This window comes from Python bivittatus, unplaced genomic scaffold (genome assembly GCF_059951505.1).
Source record: "Python bivittatus isolate LINGU-HERP-01145 unplaced genomic scaffold, Pbiv_v1 ctg000400_np1212, whole genome shotgun sequence".
In the NCBI taxonomy this organism is placed as follows: domain Eukaryota; kingdom Metazoa; phylum Chordata; class Lepidosauria; order Squamata; family Pythonidae; genus Python; species Python bivittatus.
Window position 1 is genome coordinate 4541130 of NW_028277073.1, and position 25737 is coordinate 4566866.

Below are 25737 nucleotides of genomic sequence, written 5' to 3' on the forward strand. Positions count from 1 at the left end.
TAACGCATTTCACCCAACCTTTTGGCTTTGTATTACAAATAATATTCAAATAAATAAAAGGAAGACTCCTATTACCGTCTGTAATTTAGTAGATGGTAACTGCAGGTTATCTGGGGAAATATGAAGTGAAATGTAATATTTCCTAAACAACATGATGATTTGATGCAAATGTGAGTTAATCCCAGGTAAAAATGAATTATAACATACTAGTTTGTGGGTAGGGGACATGAGACCACTGAAAGAGACTGGATGTTTTGTTTTTGTAGGCTATTTTATGTTGTGGGCTTTTGGCCATAACAAAATATTTGTTCAGCCACTTCTCCTACCTTAACCCTAGTATGAACTGTAGGATATATCAAGCTGTCTGTGCAGAATTAGATTATCCATCAAACCAGCCTAGCATTTTCTTCTTTAACTGGGAAAGGCTTAGAAGAGCCCACCTGGCAACTTGGCTTGCTATAGATGCTCAGCTAGAAATGCCAATGAACAAAGTATCAAATACATGCTTTTTGTGGTATTGTTTAAGTCCAAAATCCAACTCATTGTTTCACTACTCAGATCCCCTTGTTCTTTGTGCCATCATCTCCTTTGTTCTGTGTCTGTGTTTTTTTTTTCAGGGTCCTACAGGAAGACCTGGGCTTCCGGTAAATTCCCCCCCTCTTTTTTTGTATTTTTCTTCTCTTTTCTTCCTTTCTTGCCACCTGCAATCCATACTACAGGCTTACAAGTTATAAATAGTGAGGAAGATTTTAAAAATATGTTGTAAAGAGGGTTACATTTTAGACATTGGGCTTAATATCAGACGATTCCCAGAATATGATGTTCTGCCATAGCATTGGTTGAGGATCATTCACTTCCTCTCAAAGAAATAACTTTCCTAAGAATTTATTGTGCTCAGAGTATTTCCTCCCCACTTCTATTTTCATACATGGATTTGCTTCTCCAAACCAGCCCCGCCACAGAAAGAGTGTATCCATGAAAAAAATATACAGCTGAGAATATTGCATGTCAGACAAGAGTAAGCCAAAGAATTTCAGATTCTCAGCATTTCCAGATTCAGCTAGTGAATTCTTGTAAGCCTGTTCAAATATTATTTCAGATATGGAAATTATTTGCAGATACTTTGGAACAAACCCTATCATGTGGGAATATATACTTACTGATACAGGAATATAAATAAATCTCAATGAACTAGGATGATCCATATGGAGAATAAATATGTGATCAAGCAATATTTTAATTAGGACTAACCAAATATATACAGATTTGCAGGCAATCTTTTGAAGTATCTGCATGTCATCAGTCAAGACATGACCTCCCCCCGCCCCAAAAGGAGATGAAAGGAGAAAAGTTGGCTTGAAGTACATAGAGACAGACTGTCAAAACACCAGAGAAGAAGAGACATGAAGTGAAATGGGTTAAACTGTATTAGATATCAAACAGATTAAATTTGTTTTGTCTAAAGTAGTAAGGAGATGCCAGTTAATTCGATGTTAAGTGGTCTGGGTTATTTTTTCTTAAGGAACTTATGTCATAAAATTCCATGAACAAAAAACATCAGATATTAAGATGGGTTTAGCCCAAACCAAATTGCAGGAACATTGCTATGAGGCAAGAAGCCAGCCTCCACATTCAGACATTAGCATCATAGCAACCTATTCATCATATTATGGGAAGGTTAAGAATTAAAGAAATTGCCTTGGAGTGGTCAGCCTTTGATTTATACCTGTGCTTATAAACCCTTAGCCTATCAAACATGTGGGATTACAACTGATCTTATCATTGGCCACTGATGATAATGGATGAGACTGATAGGAATTGAAGTCTAGCAATATCTGGAGGTTCACACATTCCCCATCTTTGAGTGTTGTAGACATGCACTGCATCTGAGAGTATGTTGACTGGAAATCGGATTTTAGCATCTTTGAGGAGTTTCCCAGCTCTGCTTTCTAAGTGCCCTTCCTCAGGTGAGGTATTTGGAGGTCATACCGCCGGGAAATCTGAAACTTCTGAATCCTTGTAATTTTTGGTTCATTTTCTACCTGTGGCAGAACGCCATTGTTGATCCTTCAGAACGCTACAGTACAAAAACCAGATACAGTGGTACCTCGGGTTATGAACGCTTCTGGTAACGAACTTTTCGGGTTACAATCAGCTCCGGCCACAAAAATTTACCTCGATGTGCGAACTCCGCCTTGGGGTACAAACTGGATCCGCGGCCATTTTCCGCCATGCCACGTGGTCAGTGGCCATTTTTCCGCCCGTGCCATGTGGTCCGCGACCATTTTTCCACCCGTGCCACGTGGTCCGCGGCCATTTTCCCGCCCATGCCATGTGGTCCACGGCCATTTTTCCACCCATGCCACGTGGTCCGTGGCCATTTTTCCGCCCCTGACACGTTGTCCGCGGACGCCAGAACGGATTAACGGTAATTACATTGAACCTTATGGGAAAATTTGCTTCGGGGTGCGACCAATTCGGGGTGCGACCAGAGTCACGGAACGAATTAAATTTGTAACCCGAGGTACCACTGTACATATAAATCTGAGAAATTATAGTCATTTTTTTCTGTCTCCTTTCATGCTCTGCTGGCCTTCCAGAGAGGAACAAAAAACCTATGTTCTGTTTCAGCAAAGACCTTGCACAGCCTCTTTATCCTGTGGTTAAAGGCATGCAATTCCTTACCACCATTCATTTCGCTTTTACCAGTTGAGGTGGCTGAAGGACTAGGACAGAAAATCATAAAAGGCTCTACCACTTCCTTGGTTTTGGTAGTAGGCATGGAAAAGGCTGCATATATAGCGCAATAGAGGCAGCTGCAAAAGAGTTAGACCCAATGATATAATTGGCCCGGAGCAATACAAAAAACTGCCTGATCCATCAAAATGATGACACAAGCACCATGATATTATAGGTGATCCTCGCTTCATAAATGTTTGTTTAACAGTGGTTCAAAGTTACAACAGCCTCGGAAAAAGTGCTTTACAACCTATACTCGCACTTACAATGTTGCAAACAGTCTCACCACCCCCTACAGTCACATGATTGTGATTTGCAACCTTTTTTACAATGGTCATCAAGTGAATCACGTGGTTGTTAAGTGAAATACAGCAAAAAACATCCTTTGGGGAAGCTGGATTTGCTTAATGACCACGTAATTTGCTTAACAACCACAGTGGTTTGCTTAACAACCATCATAAAAATGGTCATAAAATTGGATCTGGTCACATGGTCACTCGCTTGTGGTCATTAAATGAGAATTACCTGTATTGTACAAAGGAGACAACTTAGTATTTGCATCATGAAGTCTGATACAAGTATTGAAGTCACATCATTTGCATCCTGATGTCATGACACACATACCATGGTACACCCTCCCCTTTTACCTCTTGTGTGAACCTGCTATTTGCCGATAGCATCCCTGCACAATGCTGGAGGAAATGCCACTCCTTCTAACAGATTGCTGATAAGGGTTCGATATTAGATATCCTTCTCTTTCCATCTTGTCCACCAGGTTGGTCGTTTACCATTTTTTTTAGATCCTCCATAATGGATGATGATTTGGGTGAAATAAAGTGGAAAGAAATTAGGAACATATATATCTATTTTTCTTGTAAAAATTCTATTAATGTGGCTGAGCGATTGTGCAATAGAAACCAAATCTAGAAGGCCACCTTCTAACAGCAACTGCTGAAATCCACCATGCAGCTAGTTTACCCTGGGAAAGTTTGCCCTTGCCCGGGTCCATTTTCCTCCTGATTCATATTTAGACTGAACCATGTTATTTCTTCCTCCCATGTGAGCTCACAAAAGTCTATACTGTAGATGACAATAGAACCCAGTTGTGGTTTTTGATAAGCAGTAGGGAACTTGGGAACACTACCAGACTATTTTTTTTTTTTTCCTGCCAGGCCTATGTGAAAGCATAATATTTAGCTGAGCTTTCACACTCAGGTTCAAATAATAAATTAAAAAGTCCTTCATCAATTATGAAAAGTGTTCATTATTGCGCAATATATGGTTATCACAATTTATCTTATTTTTATTTATTTATCAAATTGATATGGCCACCCATCTATCCAGACTGATTTGGAAATGACCACAATTAATTGGTTAATCCAAAAGTGAGGACATGACAGACTGAACAATACAGTAACAGCCCTTAAAAAAACAAGACATGAAACTGAAGGATCTGAATGTACTAAATAGTAAACAGAAAATGAAGCAGTACATATGTAGTGCTCAAACAAAAATATCTATTTTTAGTTTTTGTTAAAATGAGTATGGCTACAAATAGGTTTGAACACTCTTGTCCTTGGTCCTAATCCAATAACTTAATCTCTGTCTCAGTATAAAATATTAAGTGACAACTTGCGGTATTGCCTATTTCCTAATGTTTGTTTATATTATCTCATGTATTCTAGACTCTGTCTTCTCCAGAGTCGATAAATCCAAGATAATTCTCTTCCAGACAGTAGAAACATTCAACATTAAGCTCTTATGATATCATGAGTCTATTGACCATAATAAATTTTACTACCACTAGGAATCAAAAGTTTGCTTGGCTTCGTAAATCAGTTTGTAACTCTTCTGCTCCAAAAGATAAGGCAAAGATAGTTTGGTTCAATGAATTCATACCTTTAGATAAAATATGTGATTTACAAATGCTAACCAGCAAGCAAATAACACTGGGCCCAGAACATATTCCCTGAAAACCTTAAGAGAGGAATGCAAAATATAGCCCTCCTTTTTTTCCCCATGATTTTGTATACTATTTGGCTGCTTTGGTGATAAACTTTATAGAAACATGATAGGTCACCAGACAGGAAATGTTGAATTGTTAATCTAGGACGCTTGTACCACGTTACTGTAAGGGCTTACTCATAAATGAATTTATTTCTTCTCATATTTATAAGCACCCTGCTCTCATAAGCATCTATTGCTTATTCTTAATCCTCTAAGTGGGGACATAATCCAATTCCATTTGAGCCCAGCATGTAGTATTATGAGATGCAGAAATCAAATTGTCTCTCATCTCGTCTCATCTCATCTCATCATAACCCTTCCTTCCTTCCTTCCTTCCTTCCTTCCTTCCTTCCTTCCTTCCTTCCTTCCTTCCTTCCTTCCTTCCTTCCTTCCACATGTTTGTAAGTCTTCTGGTTACAAAGATTTGCTTGATTGTACGTTGGCAGTGTTTCCTGAACAAAACCCATGTGGTTTGTTATATAAATATCTGTTCCACATAACAATATTCCAGTCCAGGCTCTAAATATTTAGATTTACTAAAAAGACTAAGAACAAGTCTGTAACCCTCTCACTTACAAATATAGGCAGACAAATGTGGGACAGGATTTTATCCAGATGCTCAATGAATAAGCATTTTCCAGTGTTGCAGCCAATGAGTAGAATAACATGAGAGGACTGAGAAGACATTGGATATCTATCTTTCAATATTATTATTAATCATGTTGTTATAAATGTATTCAATAATGGTCCAATTATTACAGGAAAATTAAAATAAGAAGAGAAAAAAACTGAAAAGCTACAGACTTCTGAAAAGCTGCTTGTATAACAGTGCAAAATACTGTTCTCCATCACTTATATATATCACCACATTGGATCATAGCAGCTGATTTACAATTCAGTAGTCTTCCAAACACCTAGTCATATGGATAAAATCCAAAATAATCAGTACAATTATCTAAATTTTCATGTTTAAGTTAATTTGTGTCACTTTTTATCATCACATGTGGTCAATTGCCAATTACCCTCTGATTTTGCATTAATTGTTAGGGAGACAAAGGAGCCATGGGGATCCGTGGACAACCGGTAAGTCTGAAATCACTTCCATTTATCTGTCATTACTATTTCCAAACCTGCTGCTACTAAACTGATCTACATACCATGTGACAGAGGAAATTTCAGTTACTGATGCTATAGTCCTATATATGTCTACTTAGGAATAATCCCTAGTTAGTTGGATAAAGCTTATTCCAAGACTTCAAGTGTGCACAGAATTGTGACTTAATTTGTTTTCATATTTATTTCATATTAACTACAAATATATATATATAATATTGCAATCGAAAGCTTTCTCTTGCTCAAAAATACAATGATTCCTTGATAGATCATGAATAGTACTAGTCTGAAATTTATTACATGGAAACTTGAATCAGCATAGGTCACAGAAAGTCTTTCAGAATATAGTATTTCTTTGGAAGACTTATTTTAGTAGCAGATTTGATACATGAATGAAGGCCTTGGGCAGGCAGTGGTTGCTTCCGAGTCTTTATTTCTTCTCTCTTTTCAAGAATTGAGAAAAAGTGCATAAGAAATGCATAAGTTCAGTAATCATTTTAGGCATGATTTTTGCTTAAGAAAGAACATTGTTAGAATGGAACAAAATGCCAGTATGAACTCTGTATTGGTAGAACATGTATATTGTCTTTTAATAAACAATTAACATCTGTTCTATTGCCACATCACCTCCCAAAGAAGCTTCCACAACTTGTTCTTCACACTTTTCTTCCATGCTTTCAGTATGCTTCTCTTAATGAATATTATGTAGCCGTCACTCTTCTTCCTGTTTCTAACGTATGCTAAAGTGGGAGAATAAACTTTAATGCCTTTTTGTAACCAAAAAAAATTATTACAAAGGTGACTGACATTTTTACTCAAGATGCATTGAACTCAGATTTTATAGCTGTGATTAGAAATCCACCACACATTCTGGGTGCATCTACGTGCATTGAGGAATAACAAGCTGGATAAAGCTGCATGCTGGTCTTGAGAAGTAGGAGAAATTTGAAAGAATTAAGAAGAGCTCCAGACATAATTTATTCAGAGTAGTGAATCTGCTCTAAGCATAACTATGTCTGGATCCAACCATGAGCAGTGAGAATCATAAAAAGAATAAAAGTTCAGATCACATGATGGGAGACTGAGAGATCTACATATGCTCACCCTCCACCAGAAATATCTCATAACAAATTCAAAATATTTGCAAGGTTGCCAGGGGAAAGGGCAAAACAAAAGCTCACATCCACCAAGGGCACACTATGGGGTATAAGCCCAATAAAGGTCAGTGTTTTTAGACTGAAGATTATGAAAAGAAGTAAGTACAAGAGCAGACTGGTAATTTTATTCTCTAAGAATTTCAAGGAAAGATTGTTATGTACTTTTATTTTCTAAGAACTTCAAGGAAAGGCTGTTTTAAAGTAAAGATACACCTTCATGCATGCTCATATAGAAATTCTAGGCACCATCTGGAATAGGTATTTATAAATCCAGTCCAGTCCAGTCCAGTCCAGTCCAGTCCCATCCATCCATCCGTCCGTCCATCCGTCCATCCGTCCATCCATCCATCCATCCATCCATCCATCCATCCATCCATCCCCTATTTAACCCACCACCATCAACTCAAGGGCAGTGAACATCCTTTGAGTCAGTTACAGAATAATTCTGATTTATGTTTTGTGCAAAATATTGAACATTTATTTTATGCATATCTTAATGATATGAATATAAAAGAGCCCACTTTTTGTGAACTGATTCTTCCAATATCATTGATGCTATTTTAAAGGGGCAAGGGAAGGAGATGTTAACTTACTAATGCATGCTGCTAAAACCATCAGGTCTACCACAAGAGGGAACTATTTTGCCTTTGCAACTTGACATTGCCATTTGAAAACCACTCATCACCAACACAAAACAGGATGACACATGGTAGATTATTAAATGCACTTATTTCTAGGGACAAACACACATTTCCACATTTGGTTTTCCAGCTGTGGGTGAATGTTCAGGAATCCTTTTCTACTTCTCTCCCTGCAAAATTCAGTTTCAATCCTATTTGGCTGCCTTGACTTTTTCACCAGTTTTGCTTTAGCAGGAGCCTCCCCCATTCCTCTTCAAATGACTCTGAGGTTACTGCAAATACATAAATACAGAACAGAAATGACTGGTGTCCCACTAACACCACTAATGGGTGCCAAGTCACCATATTCCTTGGGAGTTCTATAACTATAGCACTTTTATCCAGTGCTGTTGTGTTAGGCACTGAAATGCCCAAACTTGAGGGGTATTTAACAATGTCATTGTTTTTCATTCCTCAAAAGGATGCTTTGGCCAAAAGAGTCATTGGCCAACAAGAATTGGAAACATCATAATTAAGCAAAGCCATCTTAAAAATAGTAGCTTGTTCCTGAAAACAGAGGGAGCAATGATACTTGTTAGACCTCTACCAGTTTCTGCTCTACCAGTAAGCTCAGATCTAGACCAGCCTAGATAATCCTCCAAATATCCTGCTAATATCTCCATCTGTTTCACCATTCTTGAACCCCAGCTTATTCCTAGCAATTGTACTATATCCTTTCACCTTCATAATATTATGTGGACACATAGCAAATTGTGATGCAAAACAGTCCCTGGACTGCATCACTTTAATCAACAGGTCAGCAGTTATGTGAACAAATGTTCCCTTATAAACATCCCTAAGCATTAAACAAGCCCAAAAGAACTCTTCTTCCACAGTTTCTAGTCTCCTGTATGATCACATGTGACTTTAGTTTTTGGATAGAATAACAATAATAACAATTCAATAACACTATGAGAACACACACACACACACACACACACATACATTCAATCATGTTGTTTCCCACCTCTAATGTAAAAAGTACATTTCAGAAACAAGATTTCCTTTCCCCTGTGTAACTGGTTGATAAAGCTTCTGAGAGCAAATGTTTAAAAAAAGTGTTGAAGGTGATTTAAATGGGAGGAAGTCAAAAGCAGGGTTTCTTTACCCTGTATGCTTGTATGTGAACATTAAACCATGCATGTTTCAGCGTTCGTCTTCTCTTTTCCATTTTTCATTTTGGCATGCATGTGTATTTGTGCTTAGTGTGCCTTAACACTGACTCCTATGTTTTGTGTCTCTCTTTCTCTGCCCCTTCTCCCTGTTGCATGTGGCTGCGACTGATATAAATGGTGACCCAGGGAGTCAAGGGTCAACTTGGAGAAAAGGTGAGTCAGCTTTTTCCAGCTCATCCCTTCAGATGGGGCTTGTCAATAGCTGTGGACCATCGCCACTAGACAGATGGTCCCTGTGAATTAAACTGCAGCAAGTGACACATCTCCCTGGGGCTGATAGAGATTGTCCTGAAAAGTAGGCCTGGCCTTGAGGGTCCCGAGATTTGCCTGGTTTCCTTCCCAATCTATCCCAAATCCTGTAAGCCAGCGAGCAAGCAAGAAATTATTACTGTCCCATCAGGGCCAAGAGAAAGGAAAGCAGTTAGCCATCCCTGATCTTGAAAAGCTAAGCATGATCAGACCAGTTTAACACATGAGTGGGAGACCATCAGGGGGAAAAAAAAAATCATGTGGAGCCTCAACCATACTGTCATGGTCACCATCTTGACTTTTTTGATTATACCCTGTAAAATTCCCTGGGTTGTAAGCTAGGCTAGGAAGTTGGAAAGACACTCCAGAATGAAGTTATGATTTCCATATTCTTGCCATGAGAACTACATGGACTTGCCCCCAGAAGACTTCACCCTTTTACCAAAGGCTGTTATTAAACACAAAGGCCACCTTATTTTACACAAATTAATGCATACAAATAAGAAACAGACAGTTTAGGGAGGTGTCTTTTTTTTTTTTAATATTCTGTTGAAAAAGCCCACAGATGATCTAAGGCTTCAGAAATTTTGATTTGTTTATTATAATTTATACTAACATTGCCAAAGCTTCTTTGCACTGACGATCAGGTAAACCCACCGTTTGCAGCTGGCCTTATCTGATACTTTCTGGAACTATTTTCAGTTTCATAGCTAACAGCTGTGCTTGGTTAGTCCAGGAAAATGACACATGGAAATGTAGTTAACTCTACCAGCTGGGTCCTAGACAGCCCCACCTCAGGGCAATCGGTTGAGTCACATTCACAGAATCCCAGATGCAAACTTTATATTTCATCTGTGAGGAAAGCCTCATTAAATAATCGAGGAAAGCGAATGAGAGAGGAACCTTCAATATTCTTTTCAATCCATGGTTGTGGGTTTTTTACGCCTATTAAGAATGAACGATATATCCATTCCTTCCCTATCAGAGCCAAAACGTTTTGCAATGAAAGGCAAGAGTGAATCCTTTATTCCACTCTCTCCCCTTCCTTGAGGTGTAAGAACAAAGCCGTTTTTGGACTCAGGGCTTGATGGCTTTCAGATCATACAAAGCACAATATGGAATTTATTCCCTGATTAGGCCTTAAATGTTTTGGCCTTTTTACATAATATGTTAAAATGAGAGGGGCTTGATCTCTTTCATTTCACCCATTAGCCAACATAAGCGTGCCTCCTACTGGGCTGGGGCCCTAGCTCAGTTTTTGAACAGAATACAGCCTGTAAAGTCCACCAGCTGAAATAAATATATCCTGAAATGAAACTTTTTCCAGAATGGTCAGCAAATGATCATTTAGTTAGAAAAATACAGGTTTGTCCAACTCTTCTTCAAAGTAGAACCATGGTATTTTGTCCCTTGCCATATATCTGTGTCTACGAAGCATTTGGGTGGCCTATAGAGTGCTTCTGTATGAGGCTTTTCATGCAAAAAGGCATGGCCTCACTTGTAAATTTTGATTAGTGGAATGGGGATGGGGTAGAGGGTCCACATTATGAAAATTTCATGTCAGTCCTCTTGTGTTTTCCTTTCTCCCATCTTTTGTCCTACTATAATTAGTTCTGTTAATGGAGAGAAAAGACAGAGTAGCTGTACAATGGTAGCCCACGGAGTCCTTTGTTGGGAAGTACTGTATGTATATCCCCGCCCCACACGTGCATACCCTTTGTCTCCTGTAACTTTGATTTCACAGCTGATCATGAACCTCTGTGGCCCTCTGATTCTACATTAACCCAAAAGTGTGCAAGTACACCCTCGTTACCAGAGAAATGTTTAAGGGCTAGGGAGCCTAGGTAGATGCTAAGTAGAAGGGCAGATGTAAAGATAATGATCAATCAACTTTAATCTGAAAGAAATTTAGGAAGCTTGTGGGAGGCATGCAGCATGAAAAGCAAATACCAGAAGTAAACTGTAAAAGTACTATGGTGAGAACTGGTATTTTGGTTCTTCCACTTCTGATACTGTGCTGCAGTAGTTCACGCCCTGTAGAAATAACTTTTTTTAAGAGCCCTATTCTACAAATATAATCAAAGGTGTATAGCGTTGCTGTAAGATCATATACGCAGTCAAAATCAGAGACAGTGTAAAGCACTGTGTTCTCAGATCAACAAAAGTGTTTTGAATGTGTGCACCCACAAACATATATTGCTTGACAAGGCAAATTCCACAATTTCCCTTTACAAAACACAGGTAGCTTACCTCTTAATTACTCTTAAACCTCAGATTAAGTGAGGCAGCTTTGCAATGGAGAAGAATAAGCACTGGACATGAGATAAATTTGGCTTCCAAAAATAGTTTTTATGGCCATGAAGTGAGATTACTTTCCATTCCCAAGGAACTCAGAGGGGTGCTTTGATCCAATTTCAGGATAGATCCAAAATGGCTCCCTGTCTTGATTGGAAAAGGCTGGGGGACCTGCTGTTAAAACATGCTTTAATCATGATGAAGAATATGAGTGTGTATTGTTCTTTTTAATCCCCTTTATATAAATGTTTCATTTCCTGTTATTATTTCCTTGGCCACAAGTTCCTTTCAGCCCTCTGTTCTTGTTCCCTTGAATTTTTCACTCTAAATACTCACTTTGGCTTTATTGCTTACCTTCATAATTGTCTCCTTGTTTTTTCTGCCTCTTTTTTAATATTAATCTCTAACCTGTTTTTTTTTTTTAAAATTTGGTTTTGGTCTTCCTTTCTACATACACATTCTATCTCTTTCTTCCTGCAGGGAGCTCCAGGAGAGGCTGGCATGTCCATCATTGGTCCCCGCGGACCCCCAGTAAGTTGCTGTGTCCTCTGATAATTTCCTCTTAATTTTTAAAGGGTGTGGATGAATCACAGAAAAAGGCTAGGGAATCCAAAGATCCTGTTGGAGTCTGTTCCCAAGGGCCTGAATTACGATGTGGTTTCTGCCACTGGCTAAGTTTGCTTTTACACTAAAATTGCAGAGTATGTTGGTTAGAAAGTGCACAGGTCTCAGCACAAAATCTTAAAATGATTTTATCAGCATTTTTCTCTCCTATGTTTAAAAAGGAAGGAAATATTCCTAGATCTAAACAGAGAAACCAGCACCAAAGTGTCAAATTATACAATCTCAGCTTTTCAGCAAAGTACAAATGCAGAGAAAATCAACCTGCTGTTAACAGAGTAAAGAATTCAAAGTCATCACATGAGAAAATTGCACACACGTGCATAAGGTAATTCTGTATGCATTGAGGGATACAGAGAATACCCATTTCACAGGAGGAGGTTCAGGACAACTGCAAAGGATGTGGGTAACTTGGGATGTTATCTACATCTGCCTTCCCATTCTTCCCCACACACCTCCTTTTCAGTAGTCTGGCTAGAAGATACTTCTGACCTGCCTTTTCTCATCCATTCTTAGATACCCTGTTGCATAAAACGATAAGCCCACTTCATCTGAATTTGAGACCACTCCCTAGATAACATTTTTTCTAAGTTTTACTGGGACAAATCTACTGGAGAGCAAAATAGTTCAGGGCTGTGACTGAAAAAGCCATGTATTATTATGTCTGTAATAATTATCAGTACTAGGAAGGGCAGGGGGAAATGTTCTTTTCTCAGTCTGCAAATCGATTGCAAAAATTGTTTAGTTTCATGGTAGGCTGGTGATAAGCATCAAGGAGCACCTTGATAGCAAAGAAAAGCAAGGGAGCTGGAATGATAGCATGCTTTGGACAGATGTGCAATGGCAAATAGTTTCCAGATGGGTTTTTTTGGAAGCAAAGAGAGGTGAGCACTTGCAGATCCAGAGATTTTCAGCTAGTCAACATTACTTGGGGTTTTTTGTTTGGCTTCAGCAAAGCAGCATGCTCTGCATGGCAGAAACAGACTCTCTCTACAATTTGGCAGTTCCCACAATTCTATTATGGAGCACTTGAAAGACACAACATTTGAGGAAGGGAAAGCTCAAGGCTTCTGGGAATCTGTAGTGTCTGAACTTTTGCTCTGGCCTTTTTATTGTCTCCTGCCTAAGAAGATATCCGAGGCCAAGTTTCACCCTTTCCGGGTTACCTCGTGCATTCTTTTCTTAGCCATTGGAATGGTAAAACAAAAGAGAGATCAGCAGCTATTTCCCTTTCTTTCTCATTTGGAAAGCTAAGTAATGGATAGGCCATTGAATTTATTGTAGGTCATCTCTCTTTGGTGCCTGGCCAACATCTCCAGGTGGTTTTATGTATTCCACCAAAGCAAATATGACCAAATGATTTTTTTTAAGAGTACTCCAGGCATCCTAGCATTCTGTATTTTTTAAAAAACATCATTTAGGTCAATCTGAGATTTAGATCTTAACATAATGGCTTGTACAATGTGTTTTGTAAGTGGAAAAATATGTTCCGTGCAGCAATTATTTTCAAAGTATGCAGGAAACAATTCTAAGATTCCTTGGAAGCTTAGGAAACATGCTTCAATGAAGCACTTGGCAGACCTGATTCCCACAAAGAGAGCATGCCCAGTATTTCCACGCTTCTCCTGTACCATGCAAGAGATCTGAAGTAATGCGGTAAATTAAATGGCCATGTTGCTCCTATAAAACACTCCAGAATGCTCTGCTGAGGTGCAAGGTCTGATGGCAGGTTAATCAACACAGTAAAGATTACCTAAAGATAGAAGGTAGAAAAGAACTGCAGCGAAGATCAACCTTGGATAGTGGAGACAGCACCACTGAAGCCCCACATGTTTGTAGGTCCATATTCAAAAGGGGTGGGGCTTCAACTGCATTGCTGCAACTGCCATCTTGGATTTTTTGACTGCCCTTGTGAAGGCTGCTGACCTTGAGGCTACTTTGACCAATATAGTTGGACCTTTGTCATCATTTGTAATGTGTCTTGGAGTTTCTAACTTCAAGACATTTAACAATGCAACCATAAAAAGGGTCTCCTTCCCATCACAACTGGGCTATAGAATCCTTGTAACTTGGGTATAGATGTGAACTTATCTATCCAAGTACAAGCATTATTTTAATAAGTTATTCTTATTCATAATTAATCTTTAAGTACAATAAAATTTGGGATTACCACATGAGCCACCATTTTGTATCTGAATGCAACTTCTATTAGATATAAATGATTGCAGTAAAAAGAATAATAATCTAAGGTAGGACTGGAGCACAATCCTACAGTGGGCTAAGCTTTCAAAAGGGAAGATTTGACACCTCCCTTGTCGTAAAATTTCTCATGAAACCTTAGAGCTGGAAGAAACTGCCTAAAGCCATCAAATCCAACATTCTGCTTGGTACAGGAATCCAAAATAAAACATCCCTGATTGTACAATCTGTCTGTCAGCTATCTGAACATATCAACTCATCATCTCTTTTGGCAATTGGTTCTACTATTGGACTGTTCACACTATTAAATAAGTTTTTCCCAATATCTACAAGATTCTGCTTTCAGGTAATATAAGACCACCATGCCCTGCCTTGCACTTTGCAATGAAAGAGATCAGGCTTTGATTTTCTTCTGAGTGACACACCAGGTATTTTAAAAGTGCCGTTATATCCCATTTCAGTCGTCCTTTCTCAAAGCTGAACATATCCAGTTCCCTGAGTCTCTCCGTGTAAGACTTGATTTACTGTTCTCTGATCATCCTCATTGCCCTTCTTTCCATCTGTAGTTTCTTTGAGTCTGATTTAAAATGTGGTGCCCAGAACTGACACAGTATTTTAGTGGGAGTCATCCACCCAATACAAATATAATGGAATTATTATCTCTCATGATTTCAAAGCTATTCTTCCATTGATGCAGGCTAAAATTACTTTGCCTTTTTGCAGCCACATCACATTGCTGATCAACATTCAGTTATTCTAAGATCTTTTTTGACATCTCCACCTTTTCATCCACATCATTAATGAAAATGTTGAAAAGACCAGGCTCAGGTGTGAACCTTGTGGTATCCTCCTTGATATCTCACCAATTTTAAAGGAGGAACACTGATTAATACTCTTGTTTTTAAGCCTGTGGATCGATATAGTAGACATGTCATCTTAATTAGCTAGCTTAATACTGTAATTGGAAAGTCATAGGGTACTTCATTAAACGTTTTGCAGAATATTGAGCAAGATGTATTAAGTAGAGAGCATTTGTACAACGTACTATGATATTTTTATGACTATGACAAGAATGGCTCTTAGTAATCACTGCCTTGTACTGGTGTGCAAAGCATTTCTAATTTGAAACACTCTGTTTTAATCAAGCAGTGATGAGCTTTTGGGCTGAAAAGCTGTGATCTAGTTTTCTGATGTCCTGATCCTGTTTTTAAGTTTGAAACAGCTGTTCTGATCTTAGCAGAAGGGTTCCAATGGTACTGCAAAGATTCTGGCTGTGCTCTGAACTTGACAGGGGCCCACTTCAAGCTCAAAATGTTTCTAAAATACATATTTTCCTGCTCTCTTTCAGCTATGTTATGCAAGGCACAGAAAAGAAGTAATCAGTAATTAACAACTACTAAATGTTATTAAATGTCACTGAATTAAGGATCCTATTCAAAAGCAGTTAGCTTCTGTACTTTTTATAAATAGGAAATAATTGTAGATAAAAGAGCTATTAATAAACTATGGGTTGAACTGTTTTTCCAAGTTTTTTATGAAAACTAAAGTTATGTGTCGGAATTCTTGCTGGTTGTATGCTTCTTTATCTTTAATCTTAATGTTCCTGGAGAGTGAATGTCATTGGAAACGGAAAGGGAAAAAATAGACAATATGACTTAATAAAGAATGTGCTGGAGGTTTTCCTTCATTGGCTCAGTTTACCTTCTGATCAAATTTGTACATATTTCTGTCACATACATTCTTCTCTATCTTTGGGAAATGTCACATATCTCATGTAAGCAATCCATCATCCAGGCAATGCAGACCGTGGTCCCGGAAACTGAACCTCTTCCACTGACATCATTGCCTACAACATTCTTCTTTCATTTTCCAGTCCTTTTCCATGGACTGAAAGGATATTTGGAAACACCCCCTGAGCTCAGTTCCTAGTTCCTAAAGTTTCCTAGAACTTTAAAGTCCAAAATAACACAATAACTGCTCTGATGTAATTATTCCTAGCAGTAGCATTTGTCCCCATGAATGAGATGGAAAGGATACCATTCTCCACTCTCCTAGGAGAATCCACAATTTGTGAGCCAGGCACTCCACTGTTTCTCCCCTTATGGAGTCACCAACTGCTGTCTTCTATGTCCTCTTGCAGGTAACAGTCACATTACTTCTTCTTTTCAGGGCTGTAGCCTCTCATATTCTGTTTATCCTGCTTCTTCTATGCCTTCCCTGGAGACTAACAGCCTACTTTGTCTGCAAGCTATTTCTGAGTTCCAGCAGTACAGAATATGTTCTTGTTAGGGTTGTTATTCTCATCCTTTGGACTTGATTCTCTAGCCCACGGAGCAGAGGATTATACTCAGTGTTTGTACCTATTACGCTTAGCATAATAAATCCTTTTGCTGTTTATAAGCTGAAGTCTGGCTTTGGTTGCTCTAATCCTTTTACCTTTTTTAAAAAATTACAAGGTTCCATTTTCTGAAAATATTTGCCATATTGTTGTCAGACAGAAACACAAACATACTAAAAGCATTACAAGTCACAACTCCAGGGTCATTTCCATTCATTTTTACTTCAATTTTTGACATTTGCTCCACCAATAGAAAGGTTTTTTGTTTCTTTTTATTTCCTTTTAGGGCTCTCAGATTAATCAAGTACATGTGATCCACTTGGAAAATGTGTTAGGGAAGACCCCTTTATATTCATCTGCTGATCTCCACTGCCCAACTCCTGTCAGGTCTCCCTGATTGCTCATACCATGAGCTTGCTCTCTCAGACTGGCTGCCTTATATTCCTTCTATTATCTCTCCAGCAGCCTTTGCTTGCTCAGCAGGAAACAACCTCCTAAGCACAGAGTGGGGAACCCTTAATGTTTGAACAGTTGTGGCAAACTTTGTCCAAAACCATATTTGTAAATCTAGGATTAATTAATGACTTTCATCTACTACCATATTTTCAGAACAATTTTCAGTGCGCAAATCAGTCATACACTGTTCATTATATTTTTAAAAATATTTGCATTATAATTGGCTTGTAAATAAAGCTAGTTTGGATGCCTCCAGAAACTTCAGTTAATTCAGAAGCAGTAGTATATTCTGGTTTTTCTGCACCCAAGAAAAATAACAAATGGAGGAAAGAAAAAAAACCCTGCAGAAGCCTGAAGCTAATGCAAATCATTACATTGTAATTAGGTGTCATGTCCAAATCTGGCAATAAAAATTGTGTAACAATTAAAACATATACATAACAAACATGACAATATCAATTAGAACAATAGAACAGCAAGCCGGTGCATACAACGTTTATGATGGGAGTGCCTGTGGCTTGAATGCAGTACCAGCCATGAAGGGCAGTTCAGACAATGAATTTTACATCACCAGAGGGTATACTGACAGTAGGCTGACTGTAAGTCAGATGACAGAGCCACTAATATACAATATGGTGGCATCACCCAAACATAATTAAAAAACAAAAAAGCTGTCTAAATCCCAGAAAAGCATATTTTTACACATATGTGTCAGAGACATACTTTGCCACAAATAATATTAAGATAGATAGATAGATAGATAGATAGATAGATAGATAGATAGATAGATAGATAGTTAGATAGATAGATAGAAGAACCAGTGTGGTGAAGTGGTTAAAATGGACTAGGACTAGGGAGTCCCACATACTAATTCATCATTTTGGGCCAGTCACTGTCTCTTAGCCCAACCAAACTCACAGGGTTGTTGTTGCAGGGATGTGTAAGCACATCCTACATTAAAACATAATACCCAACACTACCTCCAGCACATACCTGCAGCGATCCTAAAATATAAATAGTCAATACTGCTCAAGTGGCCCAGATATTCTTAGTTTAAAATGACTTTAAAATTAGGTATAAATTTAATACACAGTGAACATTCAAGTTAAGTACAGTTGAAACAAATGGAACAACACGGATGGTCTTTTTAGAACAGGGTTTGTGGTTCCATCATCCCACTGGTATTTTATATTTATTTATTTGTCATTACTGCTTGTGCATAAAATAAATAGAGAGATAGGAAAGCCAAGCAGTTGGATCCAAGGGATCAAGACTTCCATCAGTTTTGAGGCTCTATAAGATATTGTCCAGCTGATTAACCACCATTCCAAGCTTTCTTTTATGGACTGGGATGTGGTTATGTAAAGAATGCCTCTGAAGTGACCCCAGGCACTGCAAACTACACCAAAAGCACCGGGGAGAGCAAGCTTGAAGTTGTGACACACATGAAATTGATTCAGAAAGTTCCAACTAATTGGCTAGGGTTCAGAACAGGCCATTCTGCCTGGACCCCTTCATTTTCCATCATTTGTGCAAAACAAGAGTAGCTGAAGAACATCAGAAGAGGAATTGAGCATCAGATGCAATCCTGCATAAGCCTGCTTTCTTTTTCATCTCCTTCACTTTGATTCTTCATGGGTCTTAGATTAAGGGTGGCTGTTTATGCCTCAACGAAAAGGAGGTCAAAAAAGGACACAGCTTTGCAGAGTGAAATGTATACATATACAGATGCAAATTTAGAAATTATTGGTATAATTTTATTTGGTTCAGCTCACCAAGGAGGGAAAAAACTATTATTTGCTAACATTGGGTGCCCTACTCCATCTAACTGTGGTGCTAACAGGGATGGACAGCTTTTGTAGGGCTTTACATTTAATCCCAGAAAAAAATAAAATCTCAGAAGAAAACAATAGCAAACGACTTCCATACTGCTGCTAAGAAAACTACATATCCATGTCCTTGTGGTCCACAGAAGATGAACCTGACTCAGAGAAGTCTTTAAATTCAAATAGAAGATACTTCTTAGACAGCCCTACATAAAAATGGGACATGGGTCCAGGCCCACGCTATGTTGGGAAGGTGTTCTCCATACCCAGAAAAAGGATACAGAGGTGCTGGAATACTAGGTAGCATCCTTAGGGTAAATTAATGCTTTGTGAAGGTGAATGAGCAAGCCTCTCCCCAACCATTTGGCATGAGAGAGTTGTGGGCTTAATTAGGTCTTTTCCTTCTCTGTATCCATTCGGCTTCCTCCTTCAACTGACAACTGGCTCCCTTCTCCATCCTATAGACCTTATAAAACACTGAGACCAGGGGCTGATCTGCCCTTCCTGTTTGCCCCACCTTGAGGATCATCAGCTACCATTTGGGGAGGGCAGGAAGAGATGACATTGTCCTCAGTCTCCCCCAGCCTGCAGAGAAGGTGACTTCCACCTGTGTTTTATTGTTCCACATCAAAAGTAATCCGTGTCCCCCCCCTGGCCCCCATCTTCTGTTGGAACAGGGCAGTCTGATCCACCTGTCTCTTTATTCTCTCACACAAATGCTGCCATTCCAAATAGCTGGTGTGTTCTCTGGCAGGTGAATCTCTCTTTCCTGCCCCCAGCATCCCCGCTCTTTGCCTTTGATGGCCTTTTCATACAGTCCTGGGCTCCCTATCTTCTATTAAAATGGTGTTTCTTCAAGTACACAATAGCTGGTCCTGAAAATATTCTAATTAGAAAAGGGATTCCTAAAGGTATTGTTCATCTGTTTATTTGTTTGGCTTCATTGGCTTCACCCATTGGCTTCATCCAGTATTTGGTAAGTCCTGTGTGGCTGAATGAGCTTTGCCCAAATTCTGCCTGTTTCCAAGATTAGGTCCAAGTCACTTTGGTCATAGCCAGAGAAGTTTGTATTTTTGGAATTAACAGATAATGCTTCATATGGTAAGCTGTTTGGGTATGTTGCCAGTGAACATCTGCACCAACCAATTTTATCACAACAGACATAGACAACCTAGGGCCTTCCAAGTGTTTTGGATTACATCTCCCCAAATTCCTTGCCATTGGCCCTGTTTTCTGGGGCAAAAGGCGGTTGAAGTCCAAAACCTCAGCTAGAAGTCGCTAGGTTGTCTACCTCTGGATGCTAAATTTGAGATTTTGTAATGATGTGATGGAATCAGCAAGTGACATTCAATATGACAGACATACATCTGCTTGATTTGGTTTGTCCAATTTGTTACTTCCATACTGATTGAGGAATACATTTCCTACCCACTTAGTTTGGCTCCAGGGTGTGTTTACAACCACATATTGAATGTGGTGCTCAACCTCTAGGAGACCCATCATTTGTGTGTCTTGAAAATATGTTTCTGAAACTGAACCACATGGGTGGAAAGAAAGGTTTCTATATTGCCAGAAGAGCATGGAAGCAATTTCATGGGCAGAAATTAGCCACATTGGGAACATGATATATAAGTAGGTCTGTCTATAACTTGGAAAAAGACACAAAAGCAAGGGTGTAATCGCCAGTGAAAAATAGATGTTTAATGCCCATGCCCAAGTATAAAAAGATTATTTTGGGAATGACAGACAAATGCACACTATGAAACAAGGTGGTTTAGGATTTTTCTGTTTTATTTAGTTGTACAATTTGTTCTCCATAATCAGGAGTTAATCTAAAACAAGTGTACCCATTTTCATCTGGCTAATGACAAAGTAGAGGAAATTTAAGCTTAATGGAAGCAAAATAATAAAAAATGCTAGAGCCTCATTTATTCCTTCTAATTTCTTGTTCTGCTTCATTTTATTCAGGGACAGCCTGGAACAAGAGGTTTTCCAGGGTTTCCAGTAAGTAGGATCCTTAGTATAAATTGCTGAAGAACTCTTATTGCACTGGTTTGAAAATGGCCAGGTAGACATTATACCCTATAAAATACATTTTTTACATTCAAACAAACATACATTTCGGTCTGTTCCAAGACTTGACTCTTTGATTTAAATGCAATCAATTGCAACATCTTTTTAGATCAAATCCTACGCCCAATGACCCTATCAGTTAGATGTGCAAACTAGAATTTGCTGTGGATCGATTTGGTTCAGGGTTTCAGATCAACTCAGTTAACCAGATCCAATATTCGAAGCAGGTTTGGGGTGATTTGCATTCCCCTATTCATTTTTGCAATAAAGATAACGAGCAACATTATTCTTGGAATTTCCTTCCACAATAATTCAACAAAATAAATGCTATAACCTCCAACCAGCTGCAAAAACGCATAAATCGTTTGGCTTAACTTCCAGTTCTGTCAGTGAAAAGAATTAGAGATAAATGCTCAATGAAATGACAGCTCAGCACAGAACCTCTAATCTAATGAATGCCAATGGGAAAGAAGAGCAAGAAACCACATGGGGTTGCACCTGCCTAACCATGTGACGCCAATTTAGAAGTGAACTGATCAGACTGGAAATTAACAGCAGCAGGGAAAGAAAACTGGGAAAAGAAACATGGGAAGAATATAAATAAGAATCATTTCTTAACCTTCTTATGGATTTCTACTGCATTCAAGTAGAGAGTTGGCCATAATTCATAACAATTCTAAATTACTATAGTTGAAGGGCTTCTTCTGAAGCAATCAATCAGCCTGTTGTAGATGTTATCTACAGATGCTGATAAAGACTGCAGTTCAGATGTAGTCCAAACACAACTTACTTGGCTTTGGGGTAAGAAACATAGATAAAGAGAATCCTCTTCCTTCCTTCAAAATCCCTATATAAAACTCTCCACATCTCCCTTTCTCTTCCATTTTCTTTTCTGAGGTCTTTTGACTTTTCCAACAGAGAACATTCCTGAAATTATGTTAATGTATTGTAATAACTGCCTTTTTTCCTGAGAAGAAAGCTCAAAGATATTTGGCGATTTAGGGGGAAAAAATGCTGTTTTCTATTTTACAGTTAAGTGATCAGCAAGTTGAAACAGTTTCAATACTTCTCAATCCTCTTCAGTAGGATTTGGTGGGGTAGAGGGTCCATGAATATGGACTGGCACCTTTAAATATTCCACAAAGGATTCAGGGTCTGTGTTCTAATTCAGGGTTCCTCAACCTCAGCAACTTTAAGATGGGTGGACTTCAACTCCCAGAATTCCCCAGCCAGCATGAGATTGAGGAACCCTGTTCTAATGTTCCTTTCATGTGAAAAGCCATGCAGGAGTTTCAATTGTTATATGAGATGCGTAAATGCGCCTCTGCAGCACGTGTCAAAGATGGGAAAAGGATATCACCCAGCAGTGACATCACAATACAAATCCTGCCCTTATGTACTTGTGTGTTGACATTTAATGCAATAACATACTTCATGCCATATCTATCATAATGTCATGACAAACATTGTCACTAGTCCCCCTTCCCACAAACCTTGCTATATGTACCAACTGCACTGTTAAAATAATAATACAAGAAAATATTAGTCCATGGAAGCTAAAACTTAGCAGTTTAGTACCAGATCAAATGATCCATTCTCATTCATAGTAAGATATCACAAAACTCACTATAGTTGTAACCTTATATGTATTCATATGGGATTCAATCATCAAACCCAGGGGACTTGCATACTAATAATCATGTGTTAGATTATAGTGGAAGATTCTATTTCTGTAAAGTCTACACTCATGCATATTTTAAATGTTAACTTTTTTCCTGTTTTTGATGTATTTATATCTCTCACCCCAACATTGCAAAATCAAGGTGGTGGGCTGTAGTGACAACAGAAAAACATGCTGTAAAAAGAAACCCTTGCTATTTTAATCAATTGATCACTGTCTCTGTCTCCCCACCCCCCTTTCTCTCCCTCTTTCTTTTAGGGTCCAATCGGTTTGGATGGCAAACCAGTAAGTGAAGTCATTTTCCCTTGCTCTTATTCTTATTCTTTGGCCTCTGAGCCCCTCCCCCCGCAAAAAAACACATTTTCCCACCCAGATCTTTTTAGATGCATATTTCAAAATGATCAGGAAAATAAGCTTGGGTGGGTTCATAGACAAAGGGGCAATAGTGAGCAGAATACCATGAGACTTTCCATAGGTTAGAAATTAACCTTTTGCAGCAATTCATAAAATAAATTCTCTCCTCTCCTCTCCTCTCAGCTGGTGAATAACAGGAGAAGTCTAAAATAGTTTCTGATCTTAGCATTTGAAAGGTTTATACTAAACCCACTTCTTTTTTTATCTTATTTCAGGGGCAACCTGGACAGAAGGGGGAAATGGTAATACATTTTTAAAATCAATTTTGTATGCTGCATTCTGCTTGTTACGTTTCACGTTCATGGAAAAAGAACAAATAGCAGGGATGTTTTTTAGGACCCATCTTTAAAGGGATGGACAGGTAGAACACATGAAGCTCTCCAGATGGAGCTAAAATACAGTCCTTGCTCTGGCTGGGGTTGCCGGGAGCTAAAATTAAGATTTCTAGCCCAGGAATAGCTTTCCCTCTCTTTGGCAGATTGGAAAGACAGGAGGATAGTGATTTGGGTATGAAATTTGCAAACTAGATCTTGGTCTTTGTTAAACAGCTCTAATATACTATTATACTTGTTTAAAACAACCACAGACTTTTTAAGAGCAATGCTGTATGTGTAAGAACAGGTTTGCTTCTTTGGAATAATGGAAAGTACTATATTTAGGAGTGGGCAGAATTGCTATTGTGGAATTAAAATGGAAAACTATACTTCACAAATGGATCCAACAGATTTCTGGAAATTCATTTCAAAATTTTGGGGAATGTTAAACGATTTCCCAAACTCTTCTCTATTGTACTAGCTTTCTCTTGGCCAGGGATATTTAAAACATAAATATGTTACCATATTGTGGTTGCAGTATTACAGATGACCATGGGATGGCAGCACAGACACCAAAACACCAACTAGTTGCTCCCATCTAGTGGTCTAACAGATTTTATTCATTATAAACAAGGTATGGCTTACCAAAACAGTATAAGACCGCATTCAAGAGCATAAACTCCCATCTGTAATTTGAAGCAATACCCAGAGACTGTTATATGACCTCTCCCCTCCACCACCCCATTCTCATCTAATGCTGGTGTATGTTTAAGTGAAAGTGTTGTATTGGTTGTGAAGGGGCACAACATTTCAATCTGTTGTGTATGATTTTGGGTGTCTTATTTATATTATCTTTTTGTGTTGCAACCATGAAACAAGGGATATGCATTTCTAAATCACCTCACAGTGTTTGTGCTTCGTTATTGGACTTTATTTCACTGATCATGAATTTATTTATTATATTGAAGTTGTTTCATAACTGAACAAATACTTCACTTGTGCTGTCGGTTTTTTGCACTCAGCATTTCTTGTTAGAGCTACTTTCTCAAGTCACTCTGAGAGCATATAGGTCCAGCAGAAACAAACTCAGTTTGGTAATGACCTCAATGCAGTACAATATTAATCTCCTGAATTTCATTGATCTCTTGACTTGCACATATAAGTAAGGATGATGGATTGCTATTTGAATCGTTGGAAAAGTTTGCTGTGATACAGGCAGTATACCCAGTTGTGAATTAAAGCATCTTCAAGCAATCTCTAGCCATTGTTGTGCTGAAATAGCAACAATGGGGACAGGCTTTACACCCACTTCCATGATGTCTGAGAAATGCTAGAAGGTGCTAGGAGACCATAAGGAACTGCAATTAAGGTAAAATATGAAATAATGAAATGACATATTTTTGCCTTAGATTTGATGTTTAATAGTTGTACTGTAAACAACATCTCAACCGCTATTTTACAAGAATAGTGTGAATTTAGTCTGAACTTCCCAGATGGTTGATTTTATGACTTGGCTTAGGAACAGATGTTAATATGGGAAATCACAACACTTATTCAATTGATTTTTTAATCATTGGAGTCTAAACTGTGCATGCTGTTAACTGGTCATTTTTTCCACTGTGGGAATTATATGAAAATGGCCTTATTGAATTACCATGTACTTTATAGGTAACTATAAATATAGATAACCATAAAAGTGTGCTTTTTACATATATCTCAAGAAGAATAGTGCTGGTATACGCATGTATGAGAGAGAGGTGGGAGAAAGACTGGAAATAAGCAGGATGGAGCCCTAGGAAATTGTTTTCAGATATTCTATTTTCTTTCTCCAATTTTTTAAAACTAGAAATATATGTCAGAGATCCCAAAAGGTTTTGAAAACAAACTGTCTGCAAAATTATTTATGCCAGTAGCTGGAAACCACAATTAGTAATAGTCCAGAATATCCCTATCTTGCTTGGAGAGGCATTGGGGGAATGGGTGTAAAATAGTCAAGATGGTGCCTATGACCATGAGATTGAAGCCCCACTCCTTTTCTACATGCATGTAAAGTGGGCAGGGCTTTGATCACACAGTCACAGCTGCTATCTTGAGGTTTTTACCCTCCTGTGAAGACTACTGTTTGCTTGCAACTGAACATGCTTTTTGCATACTTGGTTCCTGGTCTGTACATTCTCTCTACCTTGCTAATTCTGCTGCCATATGTGTGTGTCTTGGACTATTCTAGACACATATCTCATTTCAGTGTGGGTGAATTCCTGGTTTTGCTAGAGTCATACTTCTGTTTTCAGTGTAACCAGAGTTTTACCCAGCATCTAAAAACAGTGAACCACAGGATTTAATGTTTATTTCTCCTCTCCTCCAATTTAATGAAATAATCCCATTATACAAACTAAGACA

General features: G+C 38.4%; 1 protein-coding gene across 18 annotated transcripts in view; it reads left to right on the forward strand.

The window, feature by feature from the left end:
• The first annotated feature begins 592 nt into the window (after positions 1-592).
• Positions 593-25737, forward strand: part of COL13A1 (collagen type XIII alpha 1 chain) — a 104081-nt gene continuing 78936 nt past the window's right edge. For 16 of the 18 annotated variants that reach the window (XR_015796717.1, XM_088144336.1, XM_088144332.1 and 13 more), the window contains exons 1-7: positions 593-644; positions 5794-5829; positions 8998-9024; positions 11896-11946; positions 20824-20859; positions 22868-22894; positions 23239-23265. Coding sequence is in view for 17 of the 18 variants with exons in the window: in XM_088144336.1 (XP_088000462.1) it covers positions 5809-5829; positions 8998-9024; positions 11896-11946; positions 20824-20859; positions 22868-22894; positions 23239-23265 (189 nt within the window). In the remaining variant the exon portion in view is untranslated. Of the gene's footprint in view, positions 645-5793; positions 5830-8997; positions 9025-10731; positions 10804-11895; positions 11947-20823; positions 20860-22867; positions 22895-23238; positions 23266-25737 lie in introns of those variants that run through there. The other 2 variants (XM_088144343.1, XM_088144337.1) reach the window with 2 other exon arrangements.